We start from the raw sequence: 27634 nt of genomic DNA, 5'->3' as shown, positions 1-27634 counted from the left end.
GGGATATTAGATTGTGTCTTCAAGGCATCAGCAGTTCGCTCATTGTGCATTGCGACAGTTAATCACTACCACACATTCCAGTCTCTCTTTTTTAACACTCTCATTGGTAATCACTTCCCTGGCTATCCTCAAAGTTGACTGGTTGATTGACTTCCTATTGCTTTTTCAGTAGTGCCTCAAGCATTTGTGTCCCGGACGAGCATCAGTAAAAAGAGGTTTCTTCCTGTCAAAATGGAGTTTTTCCTTTTCCACAGTCGCACTTCGTTTAAGGAAGAAACAAGCTGCATATAGTAAAGAGCGTTTTTATTAAACATAAAAGCAAAACAGAAACACTTCTTTATTTTAAGAGTACGCATGACAGCCACTTAAAAGTAGTACGGCATCGTCTGATCATCTTTTATACAAATAATTTGCATAGCAATAGTAACATGATGAACACTGTACAATGCATGAACACGCAAACACACGCATACTTTAACTTGAAGAACATGGTAACATACAGAACTTGTGGGCCTGTGCATAATACGTCTTGGAAAGTAAGATTTACAAACACATTTTAAATCCAGTAACACACACACACACACACACACACACACACACACACACACACACACACACACACACGTTGACAAATTAATAATCAGGATGTTTTTTTTCCCCTAATCTTTAAAAATGTATAAAATACATGCCAGAGTTTTCTCAAAGGTAATTAACGTCTTGCAAACAAATGCCCACATTAAAAACGCCTTTACATCAAATGGGAATTATTGTCTTATTATAATTATTATAGTATTATGGTATAAAGGACAGACTACACAACACATAAATATTAAACATATTCACATTTTATATACATGTTTCCTCTTGAGGGAAATTTGAAAAATACTTTCACTCATCTTAAGCTTCATTTTCCCCACTTCTGAACCAGACACGTCACTAAGAGCTCAAGGCTTTCTCCAAAATGTCGATACTGACCAATGGCAGAGACGCAACTTCAAAAAACACCCTGAAAACATATCAAAAGAACCGATCGTTACCCAAAAACAACATTTTCAAATTATTCTAGCGCCTGCGCCTTTAATCTTTCATGGAGACTTACTTATGTGAGTATTTGTTCTTGATGGCTCTCAGTTTATCATCAGGAGGTGCTGAGAGCATCGAGTAGATTCTCCTGACAACGGGCGCCAAATCTGACGCCTGATAGCCCGAGTGAAACTGCAGGATGGGAGACTGCAGGGAAAAAAGAGCAGCACTCGTTTAAAAAAAGAAAAAGAAAAGCCAGCCATGTTGAACCCCTTTAAAGTTATTAAAATCCAATACAACATTACACAAAGATAATATTACTTCTAAATTGCCAAAAGCTTACAGGAGATGATTCTGGAAGTCGGCGCAGGCAAGAAATGAAATTACCCACCACCCCTAACAGCAAAATGGAAGCAATAAGGGCTCAATTTTACATACAAAAAACAATTTATATTTAAATTGGGAGAACTGTTCAGGAGACAGAGCTGCAAATGAGAGGTTGGTAATGTCGCACGAACCGACACTGCATCAGATTTAACAAAGTCTACATTTAATGGAAAGGATGGAAATAACACGAGGAAGAGAAGCTTCTTCAGTGCTGCAAACATTACAGATGTTAGAACAGATAAAGTAACGTCATTAGATGGTGTTTATTGTAGAAAAGAGTGCTTTGTATAAATCATTCTGAGAAAAAAGGTTAAAAGTTGCCAACAACCAAACCCTTCCCCTGCTTCATAGTCAGCTATAATAATGAAAGTTGTTTGTATTGCTCAAAACTTTGACAAACAAAAAGCAGTCCAGGTGTCTTTATTTCAAATGCCTTATGTTACCTTTACCAGGGTGACCAAGAACATGCAGACAAAACACATGTTCAGATGTCAGATTTCATCCACATTTTCCAGTCATGTGACCGACTCACTGCCCTGACGGGCAAAACTTTCCTCCATAATAATGGGCAATAGTGGACAGTCTGTAGTACTGCAGGACAAAAGAACTCTGCTTATTTTTCCACCTGACTGGAGCCAAGACTACTTGGATCATCCATCCGTGGAGGAAAACAAATATATGAAGTGAAACTATGGGTTTTTGGGGACTTGGAATCCATTTTTATATTTAAATCCCTGAAAGTGGTTGAGTGACGTCTACATGCATCTTCTAGAGATTCCCTCACCTTACCTTGCTGCCAGGATGAAAGTATGTATTTTTGATCTGGATGGGTTAATAATGCCGGCACGTGAGAGGTAAAGAACAAGAAATTGTTCATTGTTACAGAAAAGGCAAACGCTACATAGCTAGCTTAAAAAAAAAAAAAAAAATTCAATTCCATATTAATAATCTAGTACCAAATCACAACAAATGTTTCCTCAAACCGCTTGACATTATAAGAAAAAGACCCTACAGTAATACAGAGAAAACACCCCCAAAATGACCCCTTATGAACAATCAAAAGGTGATAGAAGAAAAACTCCCTTTAACAGGAAGCAACCTTTGGTAAAACCAAAGCTCAGGGACGGGCAGCCATCTGTGAGTGGGGGTGAGGGGAAGACGAAAGCACAAGAGACAGGCAGTGGAAGAGAACCAGAGATTAATAACTAATGTCTAAATCAACAACTACGCTTTGTTAACTTGGACATTTCCAGTGTAGTGCAAGTATGGGACTATTAATTTGTCACATTAATGTGGTGTCATAACAGTAAAGCTGACAGAATTTTTCCAATGTTGGGTAAATAGTGTTTACAGTGTAAATGAGCTGCCACTGACAGCCTTGGTCGCTGTGGACAGCAGGGATTGGTGCAATTTGGCTTGAAAGGCAGGAATAGGACAGGTGTGTTCAGATGTTGGTGCTGTACTCATTTCTGTAAAGAAATCTGATAGTCCAGCAAGCTTTGGCCAAGTTAAACTCAAAGACTTCCAAGGGCTGGGCTGGAGGGCGCCGTGTGGGTATATCCCAGTAGCTCTGACATCGTGTGAAAACTATGGATTGTGGTCTTCTATTTATAACTTGAGTATCTGGGTATTGAGAAATGGCCTCTGTAAAAACTCGAAAAGAAAGAAAACCTAACTTGCCAAAAATCAACTTAGGAGAGCGAAAACACTACAGATCAGTGTCAGATTTTAGGGAAGTATTTTAGACTGGTCCGTTAGTCTAATGCAAGCAAGACGAGGAACAAAATGGAAGTAACCTACCCATCCTCCCAGGTCTTTGGTGACCAGCGCCATCAGCAGGCAGGCCGAGGCCACCAACGAGCCTCTCTCTGGAACAAGGTCCATCTCCATGAGACTCATCTCGCAGTAGTAGCGAGCCAGAGTCAGCGTGTCCATGCTGGCGCTCACGCACTGCAGACACAGCCACAACAAACATTCTCGTGAGATGTGAACGCAGGTCGAGTCACACAAAAACAAACAGAGAGCTGCAGTCAGTGGTGGAGTAACCTCTCCTGGTCATGCACACCTTGGCATAGCGTCTGAGGAACCGATACGGGATGGGGATGTTGATGTCAAAAGACAGCGTCTGCAGGATGCTGGCCTCCATGGAGATGAGCTCCTCCCTTTTGTATGCGTCGTCACAAATGTACAAGAAGTCGTCGACGCAAGGCGGGCTGTGCTCCTGCGGCGGGATGGTTAAAAAAAAAACAAAAAAACAAAACAAAAACACGAATAAGCGCTAGGTGTGAAGTTGAAACCTGATTGCAATTCAACCGTCCCCTTTAATGCATTTTCGAGTCCTGCAGTCATTTCACCGTGTATGGACAAGGTCAGGTCTCACAGTCCGTTTGATCTCATTTCTGTTTCATGTTTTGAGCCTCTTGATAGATACTCCCCTTCAGTTTTCTCTACGTGCACTTCAAAATAAAAGCCCTAGGCTGTAAGAACTTTAACATGCTTGATCTAAAGCTGGAAAAGCTCATGCCAACTGTGCCCGACATCAGAGGAGGCTGAACTTTTACTCTGGCCCCGGTTACGACAGAATAAATAACACTTTTCACCCATTCCTAAAGACGTACAGAGCTTGAAAGCACAGAATGTCCAAAGTTTATGTTTTTCCTTAAATTCAGTACGTCCTCTGACAACCTTCCTTCTCTGGCTGGGTCTTCTATATGTACACTCTGGCCACTTCATTAGATACACCTGTTCAACTGTTTGTTAATGCAAATATCTAAAGTGTGGGCTTGGGGGGCCCCTGGTGGGCCGCAAAGATACTGCAGAGGGGCCGCAGTTTAAAGTTAATTAAAAACTGTGTACAGTTACATAGTTTTACAGATGTATTTTCTTATGTAAAAAGGGAACTTAAACTGGTAGGTGGTTAGTTTGAGAGATAACTCATTATTATGACCTAAACTTACTGCCCTTGTATTGAAGTTTGCATCATTTTTTTTTGTAATAACATTTTCAAGGAAATCCATCACTGTCTCATGTTTTTTGATTAGATGGCATTTTATGTGTTTTTTTTTAAAGCACTCAACTTTGTAAATGGCTGATGGCATGTAAATATGGTCAAGACGATCTGCTGAGAGTCAAAACCGAGGATCAGAGTGGAATTAGAAAACCTGTAGCCACGCTGTAAAGAAGTGTGCACTGAGTGTGTGTGTCTGTTACTTCGAGGAGCCCTGATAGGTGCAGTTAATCAACCTGGGATTGAGACTCCGTGACTTGCCTCCCAGGAGCACTTAAGAGCTGAATATCTCCGTTCACGTGTGCTTTTTATCCTCACAGCCTTGTTGTTTTACTTTTTCACCATTAAAAAAAACAACAAAATTTTTTTTTTCAGAAAAACATTCACCTTACAAGCAAATGATTACGCTCTGTTCCCATTAATAGACTTGTATACTCGTTTAATACCTTTCTTTACCATTACTTACCATAGCTTGTGAGACATCCTATGAGAAATTTCAGACTCCCATGTGCCACAGTTGGGTTCTCACCTCAAATTTGGAGGCTATGAGCATGGCGGTAGAGCCAACGAGCTGCAGCATCTCCCTGTGGACCGGGGTTTTAGCCAAGTAGTGGTCCGTCATCTTTACCGCCAGGTAGAGGGTCTCATGGTACAGCTCGAAATTCTCCTAAATAAAGGGAAAAACAAAGTGTCACTCAGAGCAAGCAAGTGTTTCTAACACAGCAGGAATGCGACGTTTAATTAACGCCTCACCTGTACTTCGACCAGCCAGTCAATCAGGATGGCCCTCATCTCTGAGTTGAGGCTGGGCTGCGTGGGCATGTAGTTACAGAGGACAAACTTCTCCTGCGGACGATAAAATTAAAGAGAAAGGAAATATAAACAAAACCTGTGTATATTTAAATTTATTTAACTCAGAAAAAAAGAAAAGAAAAAAAGTCCAGTTCGATAAAGGCTTTACAATTTGTCTCACCTCTCTGTTTTTAAGGTAGTCAAAAATATCCTTTGCATACTCTGGACACATGTAGCAGTCCTCAGAGTTCTCAGAGTCAATGTCAAACTCCTTTGGGATCTGCATGGATGGGTGAAAAGAAAAGGAAACACAACTCAGTCAAAGCTTTTCACAGCATCTCTAGCTTTCTATAAATCTATAATTTCCCTTACTTCTTGTCTCCGAAGGTGTGCCGGCACTTCACGGGCAGCAGGAGACGTAGCAGCAGCCTGCTCTTCTACAGGAGCTGCCACATCGGCCGACGTGTCCTCTTCCTTCTCCTCCTCCTCCGTATCGGTCCTCTCTCGCTCGGATATCGTTCCCTCTGAGCTCACAGACGACGACCTGCACGGAGGGAGAGAAGAGGGGAATTAAAGAAGTCTGCCACCGACTGGAGCAAGGCATGAAAGGGGAACAAGAAATTTAACCTGAGGGTTATTAGAACAGTTAAATGGACCTACTTTTTCAGGTTAGCTAGGTTGCTTGCAGACACTGAGGTGGAGCTGGTTTTCTTTGCAGTCTTCTTCCCTGGTTCCTTCTTCTTCCCAGGAAAGCTGATCTGTACCTTATGAGCCTGGGAACATGATGAGAATTAGTTTTAAACATGGATCCAGTTTGTGATACATTTTACTTCAGACTCTTACAATTTATCCTTTTATGCATGAAACAATTTCAAAATGTGACTCAAGTCCAGACAAATATTCCACACAATCGTTCTCTGACACACCGCTGGTTTGACAGCAAGCGTTCAGGTGATTGTGAGGTGAAAAAACAAGAAAAATGTTTGTTTCACACCCCCGCCAGGCAGCCGAGGACACATTCACACCACAGTGCAGATCCATCACACACTGACGCACTAAAATGTAGGATTAGAGTGTCGCACAGGCTTCAGACACCACCCTGACGGAGGTGGGATCGGTGAAAATGTTTAAAGTGGATTTTGTTTGAAACTTCAAATTGCCCAGCTATATTAAAACACATTTTGTTAAGTAACACACTTTCTCATTTACGAGTGTGCCATTTCTTTTTATAAGAATTTTTCTTTATTAAGAAACCACGCATGTTTCAGTTTAAGCGTCGTTTTCAAAAGAAAGTTTTTTTCTCACTCCTATTTCTTCTTGTTGCATGTTGAAGCTCTACTTGAAACCTTATTAAGATCCAACCATGCAAAATATGATTTTTTTTTTTGCCATTTTTCAAGTGATCATAAACTTTAAATGGAACTGTATCAATACGCCCTGTGATATCTGGGATAGGCTACAGTCCCCCAAAGACCTGAATTAAATAAGTGGAGAAAAATGAATTCAAAAAGTCCTCATACATGAGAACAGAGCTAGTAGCTGTCTGTAGAATACAGCAAGCAAAGACTGAACACTTGAGCCAGGCTGGAGTAGGCTGGAACTGGAGTATTTGAATTAGTGACACCACCTCTCCTACTGTGTGCTAACTGTGCTCAGACCACACTTTGATGGAATCCGTATCTGACGACTGTACCTTGTACAGACCGTATGATGCAGCTGTAAGTTTTGATGGCAGCAGTAATGTCAGCCTTACATCAAAAGCAGAATAAAGTCCGATTTAAATGTTAAGAGGTCGACGTCGTAGCTGGCATTTATGCTCGCGATGGTGCATTACATGTTTGTTACCATATGGTTGTTTTATATGCAGTGCCAGCCAACGGCGGGAAATGCCAGGAGTAGGGATGGGTATCGTTTAGGTTTTATCCGATACCGGTGCCAAACCGGTACTTTTGAAACGGTGCCGGTGCTCAAACGGTGCTTAAAGAATGGAGAACACAAACTTTGTCCAAAACCCTCTCATGTTTAGCTGTTTTTTTTGTAAAAAGGTAACAATGTTAGCCTTTTCTGCAGCTATAGGGCATATATGGTATCACTCTTGGCTGGAAGCAGTGCTTAAACAATGGAAAAAACACAAACTTTGTCCAAAAACCTCTCATGTTTAGCTGTTTTCCACTTTTTCTTTGGTCATTTTAGCCTTTTTGGCCAGGGTGAAGGGAGTATCTGCCATCAAACAAGAAGACAGCCACATGTAGCTACGACGGTGTTTGCTAGTTCACCTTACATGCATTAATTTAATAACGTGGTTAGCCTACTCAACGTAAATTACACACGAACAACATTAAGCTACTCACGCAGAGAAGAACGGCTGCTGCTGCCATCATCATTTCTGCTACACTGGCAGGGCTAGGGGCCAGGACTCTCCTCTTCGGGTTCTTGGGGGATGTTGCTAACTCCGGGCCCGATAACAGGCACCACGCCCGTAGTAGGTACGGTGCTTTTCTCGGCTTTAAAAAAAAAACGCTACGTTGCCAGGTGTTTCATCAGATTCGAGGTGTTACCTCCTTTGCACAGTATCACCTTAAAGCACTTATTGCAGGCGGCTGAGTTTGCATCTTTGGCTGTGAAGTACAGCCAGACTTTTGACAGCTTAGCCTCCTTTGGGCATTTTTAATCTGTAGCTCTGCTCTAAAAGAACGTATGTACCTGGTCCCGCCTACTATCCTTGGAAACGTAAAATGATTGGCTATTATCTGAAGTGTATCACATCTCAGGAAATAAATACCAAAATGTGCGCTGCTTTTCGGTCTGGTTACTACCGTTCATGTCAGAACCGGTGCTATAATGGCACCGGATACCGGTACCCATCCCTAGCCAGGAGTTTCATCCCACTTCTGAGTCCTCGCTCGTTGTGATCTGATGTTTTGGGTTGTAATATATTTGTCCCTCAAGTTTTTTTTCCCTCCATCTTCTTGTACATACGCTCACATCACTCTCAATAAATTTTCTCAGTCTCTCTCCCTCTCCGTGAGTTTGACATTTGTGAGTCTTTATATGGATCCTGTGATTATCATTCCTTGTACTGAGAAACTGTTTTTCTCTCACTGATAAATTCAAAAACTGTGGCAGAAATGAAACAGGAGGAATCAACGCTGAACAAGCTGATCACAATGGTTGTGCCATACCACACATTTGTGTCGAGAGGAAAAGAAGTCAAGGATCATTTTATATTTGACGTTAGCGTGAAAACTGAACTAGGCAAAACAAACAAACAAACAGTCCCACTGAAGCAGGATTTATAACTTTCTTATATGTCAACACAATCAAATGGTTAAATGTTGACAACTTTAACCTTTCACATACAAAAAAAGCACCCAAACTAGGAGCCTATGAAATCCTACGAAAGGTGACATCAACTGTCAGGAAGTTCAAACCCGACTCTTGATGAACCGTCTTTTTGATAAATATGTCTCTTTGTGTGCTTATTGAAGCTCTGATCCTGCTGTTAAAGCCCAAGTCACAACCTTTAAAAAAAAAGAAAAGAAAAAAGTACTTACATTGGTGATATCGATGAAAGCAGTCCTCTTCTTGGGAGCTCCACGAGGAGGAGAGGAGGACCTCTTAGCCTGTGTGGCTTCCTCCTGTATGCACAAACAGAAAACACACCACATATATAAAGTTTTGCACCGTGCATGTGCAAAAGAAGCCTTGTGGCGTTGCGTTGCATTGCAAAGCAAGCATCATCATCTCCATCCTTCCCATGCAGCCTTCAGGCGCAGCACTACCTGCTGTGTTTAAGTCAGAGCAAGCCACCAGAAGACACATGAATGCACGTGCATTTTACCTGGTTCTCGGACGCTGTTGCATTCAGTTTGGGTACTTTGCTGCCAGCGGCCGCTGTGGGTTTCCTTCCCCTTGGAAAAGGCATGGCTCACTCCCTGACGGTTTCTTCCTAAAAACAAAGCTCTGCAGCCGCTGCTCCGTGTTCTGCTACAGCAAAGAAAAGCACGCAAAAATAGCGGGATGATTAAAAGGAAACAGTAAAAGAAAAACAAACAGATTTAAAATAGTTTTGAGATAACGTATATGGCTAAACATCACATGCAGAAACCCTGGTATTAAAGCTTTACGCTAAGAGGGCGGAGTTTCTCAGGTGAATCGGTTGTGTACTAAAATTTTAAAAAATAGAACGCCAAAATGGCGCAGATAAATTTGTTTATCCTACCTTATGGTATAAAACGTTCTTCTTGAGTCCGGTGATTTGTTTTAGAGAAGCAAAAATGCATATAGTTTGGGTTAATAATCCGATTCAACTGTGTTGTTACTAAGACGAGAGCTCAAACAAAAGTGGTTCAGCTGAGGATCAAATCTGCTGCGCTTCGCTCTCATTGGATAGAATTTGAGTCTGGCGGACCAATCAGGACGTCGCTAAAGATGCAGTTGCCAAGGAGCGCTGGTTTTAAGTTAACAGCTACGCCCGGTGCGTCGACGGATACAATTTCAAAATAAAAGAGTTAAAAAGATCATTGATTGTTTAAAAAGAACAGGCTCTATTTTATAATTTAACTAAGGTTTATTTTTAAAATTGGTATTTTCCTATTTAATTAAGGAAGCAAAACTTACGGTTCGGAGTTTAAACAGCTACAACTTCTGTGCCGCCCAAATCTTTTTGACAATATCAAGCAAACTCCAAAGGAGGAGCTTTCGCTATTTTCAAACCACCAAGCAACCAATAGGAGTTTTAAGCATCGAGGCTTGTATTTTATTGACATTCATATGGTTGAAACACGCTTTTCCTAACCATGGTCTTTATTACGTTGAATTTGATGTTGAATTTGTACGCTAGTGCATATACTCAACACACATATATACACACATACCATTTAATATTCAATATTTGTTTTAATTCAAAACATCTTTCTACTATAATACTGCTGGGGTAGCTGTGAATCAGGACGTATACTGAACACCATGTTGCTCTTTGATCCCTTCATTGGAATATGAATGTGTATAACTATTAGAGAGAAAGCACTTAAGCAGAAGAATAATTTGTATTAATGGGTGTAAATGAGTAAATGAGGCATGTTGAATAAAGTGCTTTGAAAGTATGATAGCCTGTATAAGAACCAGTCCATTTACCATAACAGATTAAGGCCAGTGTTATGCATTTATGTCATGTAGCTGAGCAAAGGATGCTGAGCACATTTATATTTACTTTAAGTGCTCAAATTTTGATGTGTTGGAAGGCAAACATGAAATCTAAACTTACAAATAGACTAAGCCATGGAAGAAAAGTAGAAAGAAAAGTAGAAGTGTTATTAAATAAGTAGAAACCTATAAATCTTTATTGCCTATGAATGATGTGTGGGTGGGCAAGCTGGAGGTAGCAGTGCTAAATATGTTAAGATTTAAACTGGGAGTTACCAGAATGGACAAGATTTGAAATAACTATGTCAGAGTGACAGCTCAGGATGGAGACTAGAGGCTAGGCTGAAATGGTTTGGACATGTGCAGAGGGGGGCAGTGGATATACTGGCCAAAGGATGTTGAAGATGGAGCTGCCAGGCATGAGAAAAAGAGGAAGACCACAGAGGAGATTAATGGATGTAGAGAAGGAGGAAATGCAGAGGACTGGTGTGACAGAGGAGCATGCTATTGATAGGGTGAGATGAATACAGATGATCTGTTGTGGTGACCCCTAAAGAAAGCTGCTGGAAAAAAAAGAAGAAGAAGATTGGTTTAGTTTTAGTACAAAAATAGTTTTAGTTTAAAACTCGACAGCTGTCTGAATTTGCATCCTGTGAGAGAGAAGCTTTGAACTGACTGCATTATAGAGTCACTGACATTGTGTTCCACATAGTCTGGCCCGGTGCACTTCAGGAATCTGTTTCTGTGGTTTAAAAGATGCTCACAGACAAACATGAACTTGTTCAGAAACATTGTGCAAAATTGTAACATTTCTGTATCTAACTAAAACTGGTTGTGTAACACTAACAGGTTTTGGCAGCTCATAGCTACACAGCAGTCCTATAAATGTTCTTTTCCCCGCTTATATTTTTCAGGTTTTCAGATTTTCTGTGTGTCAGACACCTCTGGCATTTGTATGATTTTTAAAATGGGCAGCCACACAAGATCGAAACGACCCTTTAAATTTATTTAAATCATCGTGTTGAGCAATGACCTCACTGACGCAGAGAAAAGTATTTCCTGGATTGGAGGGGAAAGAGCACAGAGGGCCTTCTGGGGCTCACAACACAGCGTTACTGCAGTAACAGCATGGGTAATAGAGTCACAGGACTGTGGATTAAATGGGTTCAGGATGGACAGTGGGAGAAGCTGGCAGCTAACATCCACCCACACGCCAGGAGTTGGGAGGATGTCATCTATGATTCTTTTCTGAATTATGGGAATTGAGGCCATAAAGTGTATCTAAGAGAACAAAATAAACTCATTTCTAACCAGGGGACCTCAGCCACGTCATCCTCAAATCCACCCTCTGATCACATCATTACATATCTCCGGACGCCATCATCACCACCAAACTGAACAAACATTCCTCGGTTTTCATTTCAACGCCAAAGCCAAGCACACAAGAGAGCAGATTCAACAAAATTTTTAAAAAGGCCAAACAAGTCCCTCGGCTTCACCCGTTTAAACATTTCCCCCCATGCTTTCAGTTTATTTGAACAGGACACACTAAAGCAGCTACAAGACCTGCAGTTCAAACGTGGAATTTGGTATCTAATGAAGTCTACAGAGAGATATCATCTCACGACACCGTTTTTATTTCATCTCCTCTCCACGCTGTCCTCCTTCCAAGACGAAAAGTCTTCCAGATTGCTTCCATCGGAGCTTGGAGGAGTAGTTTGTATGATTCTGAGGATTTGGTTAGAGCTGCAAAGAAAAGAGTGGAGTTTCAATGTTAAATTCAGGGTCATGGAGGTAGTATATCACATAATATTATTCAAAAGTGATCAGACTGTGGGCTCAGTTCCAGTGGTTGGATGTACAAATTCAGGCACTTGGACCATCTTTTTATGATTTGTCATGTTCTTTCTATGCAATGGAAAATATTGCAGTGCTTATTGCTCATTATAAAATGGATGGTTTCCTCATGTCTCCAACTAATATTTATCATATACACAACACATTTATTAGACTACCCCCCAATGTAATGTTCATACATTAAAAATTAACAGCATTTATATGTTTCTCTAATAGGTAATTCACCAGTATGTGCAAGCTATTTAATCAAAGTGACATTTTTAAGGCTAAAGTGTCTGGATTTTTACTTGTTACAGATTAGCTTCACATAAAGGCTTTGAATTTTTCTATCACCAGTAAAATCATCTGTGCCTTTTATCTGCTGTTTGCCCAGACTTTTTCTTATCTTCTTTTTTCAAGGTAGATGTAAGTCAGGCGGTCGAGAAGCTAGCCTATCAATCAGAAGGTCGGTGGATCAATTTCTAACTCCTTTAGTGCACATGCTAAAGCATCCTTGGGCAAGATGCTGAACCCCAAGTTGCCCTGATGCATCCATCGCAGTGTGTCCATGTTAGAAAGCACTCAGACATAGATTTTTTAGTATGTATGATTGGGTGAATAACACTTGTAGTAAAAACTGCTTTGAGTGTTTTAGAACTAGTCCACTTATGTCTATAAGACCAAAAGTGCTTTTGTAACCACAGCCATTGCTCCCTTTGAGGCCATTGAAAAGAATGCAGGCACTTTTGTTTTGGCTACACGTTTCAGACCCATCTATAATTATTAATAAAGGTTTTTATTTATTTTTTTAAACAAAGGTTTAAGCAAAGTCATCAAAATTTGTAAGCATTTTAAACAAAAGATTTAAAAAAAAGGTATTGCAGCAATGCAATGTAATGTGTTTTCTGAACATGCGAGTGTGTAAACCTTCTAGACAAAGCACAAAATAAATACAAGCCTGCAAATGAGCACAACATGGTGAGTTTTCCTTTCATACATAAAATTGTTTGACCGTTGCGGTGCACCAAACTGTAAATAAGAGTACTGTATTTTTAAAAGAGTAAATGGCGAGCATCTGGAATGCTTTACCTCCTTCATAACCTCTCCTCCTCTGCCCTTCATCTGATCCTCTTCTGTTTTAACTCATGAACAAAGGAAGAGGATTAAGCTGACAGAATCGTTTTATATCAGACCCAATTAGGTTCATCTAATGCCCATGAATGTGTCATTTTTTGTTGTTTCAGTGAGTTATATTTATGCACAATGGCTGATCATCTCTCTCTCTCACTCTCTCACACACGCACACACACACACGCACACACACGCACACACACACACACACACACACACACACACACACACACACACACACACACACACACACACACACACACACACATAGGAAGTGAGTAAAACTTCTGAACTTCTTTGTCAAACCACTTCCTTGTAAACTCATTTGCACTGGCTACATTAAAGCGTCAACTGTCACTCTTCTCCTAGCTGGTAAGTTTCTCTAAATGTAGGCAGTTTAAGTTGCCTGATATTTACTGCATCTTGTTTATTTCTATTTTTATACAGTTCTGTAGTACGTAACTTTTGAGGCATGTAACTTTTACTTTTAATCGTATCCAAATGGCCTTCAAGATTCCTCCTGAGTCTTGCCATATACCTTTAAAAATCAGAAGCTGGCCATTTTGAGCTGCCATACTTCATAAATTGTACACAGTGAGTTGATTCTGGTTCTGTTTGGGCAGAAGTCTAGTTGCATGAGTAAATTTGTAAATCCTTATTTGTACGGATGTTCTTGAGCTTTCAAAGACTCAACCTAATCCAAGATAGGTTGAGACAAGATCCAAAGCAAAAGAAAAAACTTTGGATTGTAACACTGACACTGGAAGAGGAAGAAATAAAGGTTAAACAAAAGGTCAATGTAGGCATCGGCTCTTTTTTTTAACCAGTAATTTGCATCTCTGACCTGCCTTTGTGCTGTTAGCGTGGGCGCTAGAGAGAGTAGGCGAGGTGTGTTAGTGTGATCAAATTAGGGACTCACAGGATTGTGTAACACAGAAAGAAGCAAGGGAACATCCTCTGATCACAGGCCTAAATGTTCCTGTCTCCATGTGGAGGTCCAAGTCATATTGCCAGGAGAAAAACATTTTTTGTTTTTGCTGCAATTTACTCCACATCTGCACTTCATTCCCAGTCTCAACCTCATCTTTGGGCTCTGTCCATTTTGAACAGAGGATGGTGGTCAAATTAATGGGTAATGACAGGATAATGGTGTGACACACCATATTAAATGTGCAACATGTATGCCAGTAAAGTAAAAATCATTTTACATTGTGGCTACATGAAGAAAACAATGGGAAGGAGAAAATTATTGTTTTTAATTTATATTTACATTCAAGAGGTAAACGATCCTCTAAAAGTTGCAATTGAACCAGCCAGCCTAGAAGGCCAATAATGCCAATTCTGACATTCACAGCCAGATTCAGAGACCGTAAGCTAATAATAACACAGGAACTGTGATGAAACTAAAGTTAAGGAAGTCGTTCACGGTACTAATTTTACTTCCACCTTTCTGTCTCATAATTACAATTCAACTAGAACCGAGGATTGGTTCAAAATTCTTATTTTTATTAGTTTAGAAAATACAGTTTTATGCCATTAATGCATTTATGTACTAGCAAAATAAAGCTGTGTTGAGAGGAGTAACTATATCGTTAGCCCCCTCTCTTTATTTTTGTCTTCCATCTTGCCTAATCTGTTTTGTAGTTCCTCATTCAGAAAGCAAACTAAAACAACAACGTCTCAGCCAAAAAACACCAGAATTAGTACCTCTTGAAGAATGGTTACAATGTATTATTTTCAGTAGTTTAGATGAGAACATTTGATTGCAATTATGTTAGCATAGCATAGCAGAGACAGGAACATTTCAATCTGGTTTTAAATCACTACATAGCACTGAGACGGCACTTTTAAGGATTTTTAACGATATTCTTTTAACTCTGGACTCTGGCAGCCCTGCTGCCCTTTTATTGTTGGACTTGTCAGCAGCTTTTGACACGGTCGACCATGACATCCTGTTATCACGGCTAGAATTTCACGCTGGCCTAAAAGGATCTGCCCTACAGTGGTTTCGTTCCTATTTGTCAGAAAGGTTTTTTTATGTCAATATGGGCCCCCACAACTCCAAAACAGCCCCTCTTAAATACGGTGTACCTCAAGGCTCTATTTTGGGTCCTGCCCTGTTCGCACCCTATTTGTTGCCATTGGGCTCCATCTTCTCGCGGTACAGCATTTCATTTCATTGTTTTGCTGATGATTTGCAGATTTATCTACCTTTAAAAGCAGGGTCAGACCATCTGCAGCTCTTATTACGCTGCCTTGATGATGTCAAACAGTGGTTGTCATTAAATTTTTTAAAGCTAAATGAAAATAAAACCGAGGTTGTCATTTTTGGCAACTTTAATCATATCGACAGCACTCTGGGCACCCTTTCCTCGTATTGTAAAACACATGTAAAAAACCTCGGTGTCTACATTGATGGTTCTTTTAAATTGAATAAGCAGGTGAGTGCAGTAGTTCAGTCCTGTTTTTTTCAGTTAAGACAGCTAGCCAAGGTAAAGCCATACCTTCCGGCTAATGTCTTTGAGCGTGTTATTCACCTTTTTCTTACTTGCAGATTGGACTACTGCAATTCATTGTATTATGGTCTAGATCAGGCCACCATTTATTGTCTTCAGATGGTTCAAAATGCTGCTGCTCGCCTGCTAACTGGTACCAAATGGAGAGAGCATATAACCCCAGTTTTAGCTTCTTTACACTGGCTTCCTGTCTCCTACAGGATCCAATTTAAACTTCTACTTTTTGTTTTTAAGTCACTTAATGCCCGAGCCCCTCCTTACCTGTCTGAGCTCCTCTCTGCCTATGCTCCAGGAAAAACCACGAGGTCTAGCTCAAAACTAATGTTGTCCATCCCACGGACTAACCTCAAATCCCGTGGTGATAGATCCTTCTCTGTGGCAGGTCCCAGACTTTGGAATAGTCTCCCCTTAAATATTAGATCTGCACAAACACTTGAGCAATTTAAATCTTTACTAAAGACACATTTCTATGCCCTGGCTTTTAACACACTATGACCCAAGCATTTTGGTCTTATTTGAATTAGTTTAGTTATTGTTTTAATTCTTTTACTGTCCTTTTATTGTTTTTTATTGTTATTATTGTATTACATTGTTGCTTTTTAATACCATTTTTATATTGTTAAGCACTTTGTGCAGCATCGGCTGTTTGAAATGTGCTATATAAATAAATTTGACCTTGACCTTGACCATTAACAAGCGCTAACAAATTCAGTAACACACTGTGGGCTTTGCGAGAGAGAAGACATACTTAAAATACAGGTCTATAGATCTGTTGGTTACCATCTGAAAACAACCATTTGAAAGAAAGAAATAAGTATTCTGAGACTGGTTGGTAATTAGTTGCTGGAGGTTATCACAGTCATCGGTAGTTTATGTGAAAGAAGTCAACAGGTCTGCAAACACTTGCAAACTATTCCCAAGGCTGTAGTTAAACAGTAAAAAGTATGACATGAACCAGAAACTTTTCATATTTTGAAATGTGATTGCTACACTGGTAAGGCACAAATGTTATTTTCAAGGTGAATGTTCATCATGTCTGGTTTCCATTGCGCTTTTTCAAGTTTCACTACAGCTCACAGAGCTAGTTTCTAAGTCTGTCTTGTGTTTGCAGAAAAGTCATCTTACGTGTAAACTGCAGAAACTTTCGAGCTACCAAAGCAAACAAAAGCAGGTGTCAAGTGCAGCACCCTCTTTACAGTCGATGTCATCCAGAGACTCCCATTAACAATTTGCCAACTGAGATTACACAATTTCCTATAGCAACCATAGGTTGCCACAGAGTTACCAACCAGTCTCCAGGCCTACAACTGAGACCTTAAATAAGCTCGTCTCATCTGCTTTCTAGTCCCAATAAACAACCAAATTAACACAGAGCAAGGACTGATAGAAGATATTATTTTCAGTGGCTATAACTGCTGTTTGAAGGTATTAATGTCTTTGTAATCTAGTTAGACCAAGCTATACCGAAAGCAGTTTAATCTGCTTTGTAATTTCTGAGTCAAAAGGAATACTTAGCAACTATCTATCCATCCATCCATTCGCTTCCGCTTATCCTTTTCAGGGTTGCGGGGGATGCTGGAGCCTATCCCAGCTGTCATAGGGCGAGAGGCGGGGTACACCCTGGACAGGTCGCCAGTCTGTCGCAGGGCAACTAGCAAGTATTAAAATAAGATGCATTTTAAATAAGTGTCTTTTTATCTTTCTATGCTAGCCTAAACATACCTTGAAACACAACCTAACTAGTACTCAGTAAGAAGTAGTTAAAAGATGTTATCCCCCCAGTATTTTAGATGAAACAATTTGATGGAAGTAATTAATTAGTCAGCCAAAGTTACACTAATACTAATAAAGCTGCATGCACACAGGGAGCAATTCGCACATCTCACATCCCTCTGAAGCTGACAGGTTGTTGCTAGTGGTCATTTCAAGCTTCACTTCAGTTCAGTGTATTTACTGTCCAATCATAGGCCAGTCACCGATGTCCTATGCTCCTGTTGGTAATTGCTTCAATTGCTCGTCTGGAAGTTAAAAAAGTGCATCTCTGCCTACTTCACATTGTCAGCAGTTTTTTTCACCCATAAGTACTGAAATTCATTGACTTTCTCTGGTGTCTGGTCACAACGTTGCTGTGGTTGCTCCCTATATGGATGCAGCTTAACGCCTATTAAGTTAACCAGAATTTCACACCATGTGGTCATAGGCCTACTACTCTAACTGACACACTGTGGTGACACACATCTCACAATGTGTCACATTGTTTTTGTAGTTTCTGAGTCAAGAAGCATACTAATAGTATGGTATGTTTAAGATATAACTTTAACAATAAGGGCAAATCCCATTACGCAAGCCTGTTTGTGCTCTCAAATGTCATGAGTAATGTTTATGTAAAAGGCCACATTTTGCCAAGAATTACATCAGAAGATCAATAGCTCATCTGCTCGCAGCCAGACAAATAAGAAAGAAAAACATTCCCCTATAACCCCCATAAAAAATAAAACATGTTGTTCTTAATTTTCATATTTTGAGCGATTTAAACAAATAACACATAAAGTCAATGAGTAAGCTTTAGAGATGGTGCCAGGCAGACTTTTATTACCACCACAGTGTTTGGATGTTGTTGGTAATTATCTTCTCATTGAACTCTCAAAAAGAGGAAATAAAGAAAGGCTTAGTGTCTTTTACAATATCAAACTATTAATTTAACATAAGAGGAATTAGTAGAACAAAACAGGCTGCCTGAAATTTATTCAATCTGACTCTTTAGAGCAGTGGCAGATGTAGGAAATTTTATGCTATTTAATATCAATACTGCCTCAGAATGAAGCTGGACTTGAAAAACAAAGACCTAGAAAATTATTATGCCTGTCAAAAGCTATCATCATCTGCTCTCCGGGTAACAAACCTTTCTTCATTTCTGTACAAATTGTGCATCAGCTGTCGGGCGAGTTGGTGCTACTTGAGACCAACAGAGTGTTTCGTGCTAATCTAATAGCAAACCGAACTTCCTGGTTGTCACATCCTGGCTGGCTGACAGCTCATATGGTGACAGGCTGTGGTTGAGGCCTCAATCTTACTTTCCATCTCATTCTGCAGGGGGACTTCCTCTATTATTTCTGTCTCGTTATTCTTTCTCTATGCTCTCCTTGCTAGACTTTCTTGTTTGATTTTTCTTGTACTTGTAGCATTCTTGTAATCTCATTTTATTTCTTGTCTAATCTGAAACAGCCGAGGGATAAAAAAAAATGTTTCTTTGGGGGATGAAAGGAGAAAGCATACACCAAGGGAAATATTGACATCGTACTTAGCTTACACTGAGCACGCTGGCAAGTAATATTCAAATAAAAGTGCAAAAATAAACAAATTTTCCAAACAAGCAGTCCAAACCAGAGGTTATTTTTCTTTGCTTTCCATTACCTTCTGTAGCTGAAAAGAAGCTGCAGGAAAATCAATATCCCCTGCACTTTCACAGAGATTATTGTTTTTATCCACACAGGATCCAATGAAGACAGAAAGTGCAGATTCGAGGATGCCAGAGCCCCCTCCACAAGACCCTGGTATTCCCGAAGGCCTCAAAACAAGCCCCCTAAACACAGAGGCTCTCGGGGAGTTTGCCCAAAGCATGTCAGAGCACATACTTCGATCAGTTTTTAGCCAAAAGGAAACAGTAGAACCTGAGGAGTCCATTTATAACCAAGAGCACGAAATGCTAGCTGAGGCGCTAGCATCTGCAGTGATTGAGATCGCTCTGAGTGAAGTGTGTAGAGGAAGAAACTTAAAGGACCACATGGAGGGTGCTGAAATAGAGATGGAGAACAACAAGGGTGAACGCCAGTGTTTTGAGGATAAATCTAGAAGAGACCAAGAACACCAGACTTCTACCCAGCCTTGCCATCCACCTCTATCCCAGTCAGGGCTTCCCGCTGTGGGATCCCTCGACTACCCCGACGCCCCACCGACCACGCCTCTTCTCCCAGAGCTGGAGAGGAGCAGAAGCAGCTTCGCCCGTAAGCTAAAAGGAGGCCTGGCAAAGGTTTTCCTACCCTCGCCTCCTCCACCAACGCCAAAGGACAAGGAGGACAACGGAGACGCTTTGATCAGCGACCCTCATGTGGAACTGATGGAGCATCTCATGCAGTCGCTGTCTACAGATGATTTGGGGAGAGGCAGTTTCGAAGTAGCACCTCTGCATGAACCAACTACAGAGACTTTTGCACAGGCTCTGTCATGTGATATTACTAAGTGGGTTCTGGCTGCCAAAAAAAGAGAACAGATGTCACATGACAGTGATCTTAACCTACTGGCCCAACAGCTGGCTGAAACCATTATCACCTCCTCCATTGATGAAGCTAAAGTTCTTATCTAGGATTTAAAGTGATTCATGGAGTCAGGTATGATGAATAGCCTATATATATATGCACACACAAGCTCAGTCCATGGACTATATATATATAAAAGGTGGACATAGCCACCACAAAACAATCAGTTTAATTGTCTTTTGTAGCTATCTAAGTGTTTTTAAGTCAGACACGAAAAGTGAACCACTTATTGGTTAACAGCTTATGAGTAACAAGTCATTAACCAATTAGCATTTCCTGGTTTATCCACCTTTCTGACTCAAATAATGATGACAAATTTACAAAGGAATTTCATACTCTGTACACTATGATGTAAAACTAGCAACCGAGCCTCAAAAAGTTACCAGGTATTCAGTGACATCAGAGAGTATGGAAGTACTTCTATAATAGAAGAAGGCTTTTTAGAAACCTGAGTAATCGCCCCCTGTTGGGCATCAGAAAGAATGCGGGTAAAAGCAAGATAGATAGATAGACTATCTCTAGCATATACTTCTGTCCTACTCCATATACTCCTTCGCTACACGATGGCATGACAAAACATTCTGTTCTGCAGCACAGGGAGAGAAGATGCCTGCCACTTTGAGTTCTCTAAGCCACTAAAACACTGTGGATTGTGGACTATTTTTAGAGTTGGTCTATATATATCCTTTCTGTGCAGCTTTTGACTACAATCCTCAGCAAGTCCATAGTCCTACCCATTACCAAGCCAGTACTTCTCTGTTGGTCACTCTGTAGACTTAGAAGCTAAATCTATCATTTATATATAGTCTGTGGGGTCTGTTACTGTTATTTCCTCTAAAGTAGGCAACACACATTATCTTACTCCAAGATTTGGGAATTTTATTTGTTACAGGAGTTAATATGATTAATTTGCATTTAATTGTAATAGTATATTAATGCTATTTATTAATGATAACATATTATTATGAGTTCAACTGTGTATTCGTTTGTGTTTCTTGTTCAGAAATGAACTTGTCATTGAGGTTAAGTGGCATTTCTGTATCCTGAAAACTGCTGGATGATAAGTAACTGTTACATTTCATGATGGATTAAAGTACACTGGATCTGACTTTTATTTCTTTCTTACAAAACAATACTTGGCTCCAATAGCAATAACCACATTTGTCCTTTGGATGGCAGCACAGTAAAGAAATTTCAGCATTTTTCAGCATGAGCTCAGCAGTGCTGACCTACTTGGGACATGACAACAACTGGAATTAATTTTGTTTTCCATTTAGGAAATCGTTTACTTTTAAATGGTGGTCACCTGTCAGTAAAATTGTTTTGTTTTGTTTGATTTTGCTTCTATGGTCAGGTCCTGCCAAAAGGGAAAGCCCTGCTAAATATAATGCAGAGTACAACGACTTGCAGACTGCTATAGCTGTAACAGAAGATGAAAGCAGATGTTTTGTAGATGAACTTGTATCACACTGGATTATAATCAGACATAACATTGGCAAATTGTTTGGTTAGCTTTCTTTGTAATCACCCTCAAAATCTTTATGTATCCAGCATGACTCATTCAGCCCCTACACTGAGCAACGATACTGGCATTTTGGACAAATTTGTGTTCTGGCTCAAAGAAAGCTCGTTTTCATACTCACTTAGTCCTTGATGTCAGATCTTGGAAGAACAAAAAGAAAAAAGAAAAAAACCAGGGCGCCAAAGGTCTTAACCAAACACTGATGCGATCCTGGAATCGAATAAAAACTCTGTTTTCTTTTTAAATCAGTAACTACTTAAACACAGTTGGAGATCTACAAATTTATTGCAAGAAAATCTTTGCTGAACTTTTAAAGTGCTGTTTTGAATAAAGAGTTTTATTTTTCCTCTTAGTCACCGCTGTTTGAGTTCACACACTTTTTTGGTTCAAGAAAGTAGGTAAGTGGGGCACACAAACAGACTCAGAACCCCTTCCGCCCTCCCTTTTATTTTGCACAAACACAAAACACAAAACACGCACACAAAAACTCCACCATAAAATAAACAACCCAAACATGTGCAGATGATATGAAGCATATTTCTCTCTTTCCACTAAAAAACCCCCAATTAGGTCTGTATGTTAGTACTTACAGACTTATCTGGATGAGATATAAACATATTAACAAAGAGTTCGAGCACAAATTACTAACATACAGCAGACTTAAGACTTAATGCTTTTATCATTTTCAGGCAAAACTAGTAAGAAGGCAGTCAGTCGCTTCTGTGACGATGGAAATATTTGAAAACCAGCATGTCCTCATTCCTGGCAAGTCAGAGTCTGCTCTTATTTTCAAATACAATGCCCTCTCTCAGACATGCACGAGGTGTCCTTTTTCCATCAGTGCCATGTTGTCTCAATAGTGAGAGAGGTCTTACTCCCAACTTATACATTATTCTACAGATGTCATGATCCTTGTGTTTTGTTGGGTTCTTTTGTTGATTTTCTGGTAATAATGGAGTTTTAGTTATGGAGTTATTTAAGAGAATGGAAGTGCTCCACACCAACTGTGCTAGAATAAAATATAAATAGTAGACAGCAGGAATAAATAGAAAGCAGAAAATATATATATAATGACGAGGGATAGATACAAAACAAGAGAAATATATACAAAGAAAAGAAAAGCCTCGGTCTGAGTGGAGTCTGTGTGTGAGTGGCCTGAGTGATGAGGGTTACTCAGACTATGCATCAGATGAGTGAGGTGGGTGGGCAGTTGTAGGGTGTGGGGGTTAGTGTTTGTTAATAGTCTTAATGGCCTACGGGAAGAAGCTGTTTGTGACTCTGGAGGTGTCCTTTTATTCAGAGTCTACTTAGAAGAATTACTATGTTTTGACATTATTTATTATTATATTTATTAATTTATCCTCCAGAATATCTTATTTTAAGTCATCATCTCTGTGTTGTTTCCTTGTTATGTTACTTGCTGTTTTATTTTGATAATCCTTTGTCTCACAGATCTTTATTTTAGTTATATTTCCTATATAACAAGAGACCTAAAGTCTCAAAAGTTTAAAGCTTTACTTCTGTTTTTGGCAAAAAAGATCCAAAGTTTTGAGGCAAAGAACAACATCTGGTGGCGAAATGAAGGCAAAGCAACCTCCAGAGCACAACTGAACCACAAGCATATCTTATTGTTTCAGTCTCAGATCATGAATAAAAGTTCTGAAAAGACTAATGAATGCATCACTATTATACATTAAAAAAATAATTATCTGTTGTAACTTTCATTTCTGGTAAAATGTCAGTCTGTAAATGTACATTGTCGTGCATCTGGAGGAATCCGAGACCAACCACTGTAGGGTCTGACAATGGGTCCAAAAAGGTACAAAAAAATCAAATCAAAAAATCAAAGTTGATTCTTTACTGTCCCAGAATCAACTATCTGGGTCATCCAGATAACTGATGGCAGTCAAGGTGCAGTTGCCTAGAACTGTAGAATCTCATCTGTGAAATGCACAGGGTGCCAGTGTTGGACCTGCCAATTTTAGTATTCAATAGCAAATGTCAAATGGGCTCCGTGGTACCAAGCAGTGAGTAACAGAGGATGCCAGGCCCTCAGATACCCTCGTGTTCCTGTTTTGGTCAGAGACATTCTCACCATTGGCCTACTGGAGGTCATTTTGTAGGGCTCTGGCAGTGCTCATCCTGTTCCTTCTTGCACAAAGGAGTAGATACTTGTCCTGCTAATGGGTCAAGGGGCTTCAACAGGCCTGTCCAACACTCATAGAGTAAATGCCTGTCTCCTGGAATCTCCTCTCAGATATGATGCTATACTCTGATTTGAACTTTTTTGAGCAGTGTATTTTTATCTTCCAAAGAAAATGTTTTTGGTATGAGTTACAGATTTTTTGTCAGGGCAAGCAAAACAGCAGTGCTTACTAGAGCAGGGCGATATGACCAAAAGTATTTATCACGATACGCATTTGAAAATTTGCAATAACGATATAACTGACGATATAAATGACACTAGACAAAATACTCCTCAACTTTATTAGTGCAAAAAAAACAACCATCAATGTATTTTCACTTACACAAGCAGCTTTTTTATGTGCATTAAAGTTATATAAAAACGTAACAGTGCAAATCCTTGCTGACAGTTTAACCAAAAGGCATTTCCAGTGGAAACTGGCCGACATATCCTCAGCATAACCATGTATAATATCCACAAAACTTAAAAAAGGTTATACACACACAATACGGTAATATCATGTTGAAGCACAGTACGTATCACTCCGCGAGGCTCCTGCCTACGATAGCCGTAATGCTCCGACAATCCATCAAGCAGTGCGGCTTCGTAGCTTAGCAAAGTTGTACTAAAACATTTGACAGATTTTCGAGCGCCGTGTACGACATAAAATTGTTTCGAGGTCAGTAAACACAACCCGAATTCATACATAAGGCACACAGGATTATAAGGGACACTGTCAATTTTCAGAAAAATAAAAGGATTGATTTTAAGTGTGCCGTATTTTCCAAACAACACGGTAATAACGACGGCCCGCTAGCATGCGCTACCAAAAATAGCGCTTTGTTGTGTATCTGACGGACGAAAGCTAAACCAGTTCCACACCACTGAAGTTGCAGCATTTTTACAAACCAATTCTGGTTCATCCGTTTCATTTAACGATCTGCTTTCGCTCTTCTCATTCTGCGTCGCTGCCATGTGCGTATGTAAACAAAGGCAGTGCGCATGCGCGTTTTACCCATATTCTATCGCGATATTTCCTTTTCTTATCATTGCCCAACATTACACCAGTATTACCGTGAACGGTATGATATAGCCCAGCCCTAGTGCTTACCCGTTTAAAAATAGACATCGATTAAAACCTACCAAAGCTCTTTCCCTGCATGTCAAACAACACTCTCTTATAAACCCTGTTTGTATGCATTTAAACTACTGCAATATTGTGGCCACAGCTGGCTACAGTTTCTGGAAGCAGGTTTTTCCTCTGCTTAATTACAAGCTTTTGAAATCTGTAGCATCCATCAGTGTCATGGGTATGTCCATGTTTTGTTATGAAGGTTGGAACTGGGCAAGCTGAGGTAACCTTTCTTGGTTTGCAATGTGAGGGTTCTGTCTGCCCAGGCCAATGAAAATTGTGAAGAATTTTATTGCTGTGTCCCCACTCCACAGAGATCTAAAGTCCTCCTGAGATGACTAAGGTAGATTAAACCTTTTAGCATATTTTGTTGCCTTAATGTCAACTTTATATGCCTGACACAGCTACTACTAAAGTCTCTTGGCCTTGTTGCCTTGGTGATATAGCATTCAAGCACATCAACAATAAACTCCTCTCACCTCCACACAGCTGGCTAATCTTTCTGTGATGTTGAACAGTTACAGAAATGGACATTAACAGGCTCCTTTAATCAGACACTAGGGATGTATTCGGTCATCGAAACAAAAATTTTGGCCTTTAAAAAACTGAAACTGAAGATTTTGGACCTAAAACGTGCAAAGCATACTTGCTGACTTACGGTCCAAACACATTCAAAGAGAGCACAATACACACACGCTGGCTTGGCTGCAGCAGTATGTGATAGTCCCTCAGCTCTGATACATAATATGTCATGGAATGCTTACTCTGAACTTTTAACTCCCACTGCTGATCACCATTGTGTTTTCCTACCACGGGACGCTAACTGACTGACACACTCACAAATATACACACTGACACACAGGCGCATAGATAAGCTGCAGGGCTGGGTGGACAGCTGTGGTGTCAGAGGAAACACACACATCTGGAGAAATGCTTGTTGTGTTGTCAGGTGGTTGGCTGCCAGAAAGACAAGGGGGGTGGAGAGGGGAGAGATGGAAAAGGGAAGAAGTGTAATGATACATAGCAGGGGGGTTCTATATACCCTAGTAGTAAATAAATTGCTGCAGCTGTCTCAGTCTGTGGAAGGTAAAGCCATTGCGCATGTGAACCCTGAATTAAATTTTTAAAAAAGAGAGAGCACCAAGATAAGCATTTTGGGAAAACTAGGAAAAACTTGGGGTTTTACACTGTTATCACATTTCTTATGAAAGAAAATCACCAATGAGTTCGTAAGATTTAACACCAAATACTCAATGTATTCATAAATCAAGAAAGTTTTCTCAAAATCAAGCCACACAACAGAGAAGTTTCAAATAATGAGGTCTGTATATGTGCAAGTAATAATTCAGCTGCTTGTTTCAGATAGTTTGTGATCATTAAGGCCAAGTATAATTAGATAACATTTATTTGTAATTGTCACGAATTAAATTTAAAGCAATAAATGAGCATTTGATGCCTTCAGCACACACACATTGCTTTCTATGTGATAAATATGATTTAATAAGCAGAACACCTTAAAATTCTTGGTCTCAGAGGTTTCTCAGTATTGCATGTAGAAAAGGAAAACTACTGATCTGTGTGCTAATCTGACCACCCTCCAGCTTTGTGGTCCAGAGCATTACAAGTGCCGTACCAGGTCGTGATATAACCAGACAGAAATCTCTTGATGGTGCATCAATAGAAGTTGGTGAGTATTCTAGAGTCCATGCCAAACCTCTTCAGCCATCGCAGGAAGCAGAGCTGTTTCACTGCTTTTGTGATCAAATCCATGTAATGTGACCACCTCAGGTCCTCACTGATGTTGACGCCAGAAACCTGAAGCATCTGATTCTCTCCAACCCTGTCCTGTCGATGTGAATGAGGGTGTGCTCTCCACCCTGCAGTTTGCAGTCTGCAATGAGCTCTTTGGCCTTGCTGATGTTGAGCAGCAGGTTGTTGTCCCAACACCATGATGTCAGGGCTCTCATCTCTGCTCTGTAACCAGACTTGTCTCCATCTGAAATGCAACCAATGATCGTGGTGTCATCTGCAAATTCGATGCAGTTTGGACTGTAGTGTCGAAAGGGCGTAGCCATGTTTTTTTCTCCAATTTTAAAATTAAGAAAAGGAAAACAAAATTGCAATAATTCAAATCTTTTATATCTTTAATAATCAGATTTTTAGATTTATGGAGTACTTGAGTGTATATTTCAATGGCAGACACTTTCATGAAAATCTCTTAGAGGATTTTAAGTGTTTCTTGCATCACCAAAGTTTTGCCAGCTGCGTTTCTCCCTTTGCTCCTTAAAGTACCTGACTACTCAAAGACCTTTTTCACCAGTCCTCCACTTGATCTTCTTTGATTTCATTTCAGCCCAATGCCAGGACTGCACAGCGTAGCCATGTGGATGGTACTTTTTGTTTTAAATAAGAACACTTCTGATTTAATCCTGATCAAAAACACCGTATGAAAATCGTAACATTTGTTTTCAGTATCTTTCCAAAGTGGGTTTAAGTTATTCTATCATTTCACATAATGTCAGTTTAGATTAAATGGATTTGTTTTGTTTTTTTTAAAAAAGACCCTTAAAGCTCTTTGTCGAGACCTACATTGATCTGATTGTGCAGCAGCAGGAGAACTTTATACACTGACTTGCTGTACT

The 27634-nt window shown here is 40.0% G+C and overlaps 2 protein-coding genes across 3 annotated transcripts; one reads left to right on the top strand and one right to left on the bottom strand.

Annotated features, from left to right (window-relative positions):
- Nucleotides 1–307: 307 nt before the first annotated feature.
- ccnb3 (cyclin B3) lies at nucleotides 308–9569 on the bottom strand. Of its 2 annotated transcripts, none has more exons than XM_084923667.1 (12): nucleotides 9432–9569; nucleotides 9051–9196; nucleotides 8764–8847; nucleotides 5870–5982; nucleotides 5582–5753; nucleotides 5391–5489; nucleotides 5171–5263; nucleotides 4947–5084; nucleotides 3476–3631; nucleotides 3211–3360; nucleotides 1100–1230; nucleotides 308–1006 (listed from the first exon to the last, which is right to left on the bottom strand). In XM_084923667.1, exons 2-12 carry the CDS (start codon nucleotides 9132–9134, stop codon nucleotides 937–939), a joined length of 1290 nt encoding a protein of 429 aa, XP_084779793.1. In that variant the 5' UTR covers nucleotides 9135–9196; nucleotides 9432–9569; the 3' UTR covers nucleotides 308–936. The 2 variants fall into 2 exon arrangements, with proteins under 2 accessions (XP_084779793.1, XP_084779794.1); XM_084923668.1 differs by having other exon boundaries at nucleotides 9051–9193.
- A 4073-nt stretch (nucleotides 9570–13642) lies between these two features.
- On the top strand, nucleotides 13643–22820 carry LOC146390685 (uncharacterized). The gene is made up of 2 exons (XM_084923666.1): nucleotides 13643–13693; nucleotides 19331–22820. The coding sequence occupies exon 2, from the start codon at nucleotides 19337–19339 to the stop codon at nucleotides 20198–20200; it is 864 nt and encodes a 287-aa protein (XP_084779792.1). The 5' UTR covers nucleotides 13643–13693; nucleotides 19331–19336; the 3' UTR covers nucleotides 20201–22820.
- Nucleotides 22821–27634: the final 4814 nt, after the last annotated feature.

Source organism: Perissodus microlepis, chromosome 3 (assembly GCF_051167445.1).
Source record: "Perissodus microlepis isolate ML-2025 ecotype Zambia chromosome 3, ASM5116744v1, whole genome shotgun sequence".
NCBI lineage: Eukaryota > Metazoa > Chordata > Actinopteri > Cichliformes > Cichlidae > Perissodus > Perissodus microlepis.
This window is presented reverse-complemented; position numbering and strand designations above follow the sequence as displayed.

What these genes read in the sequence shown, in the direction of transcription:
- ccnb3 (XM_084923667.1), bottom strand. Translation starts at nt 9,134, where the DNA reads ATGCCTTTTCCAAGGGGAAGGAAACCCACAGCGGCCGCTGGCAGCAAA. An exon ending in CACACCTTCGGAGACAAGAA is followed by an intron (nt 5,490 to 5,581) that starts GTAAGGGAAATT and finishes CCATCCATGCAG; the next exon opens with ATCCCAAAGGAGTTTGACAT. An exon ending in TCCTCAGACGCTATGCCAAG is followed by an intron (nt 3,361 to 3,475) that starts GTGTGCATGACC and finishes CTGTGTCTGCAG; the next exon opens with TGCGTGAGCGCCAGCATGGA.
- LOC146390685 (XM_084923666.1), top strand. Translation starts at nt 19,337, where the DNA reads ATGAAGACAGAAAGTGCAGATTCGAGGATGCCAGAGCCCCCTCCACAA.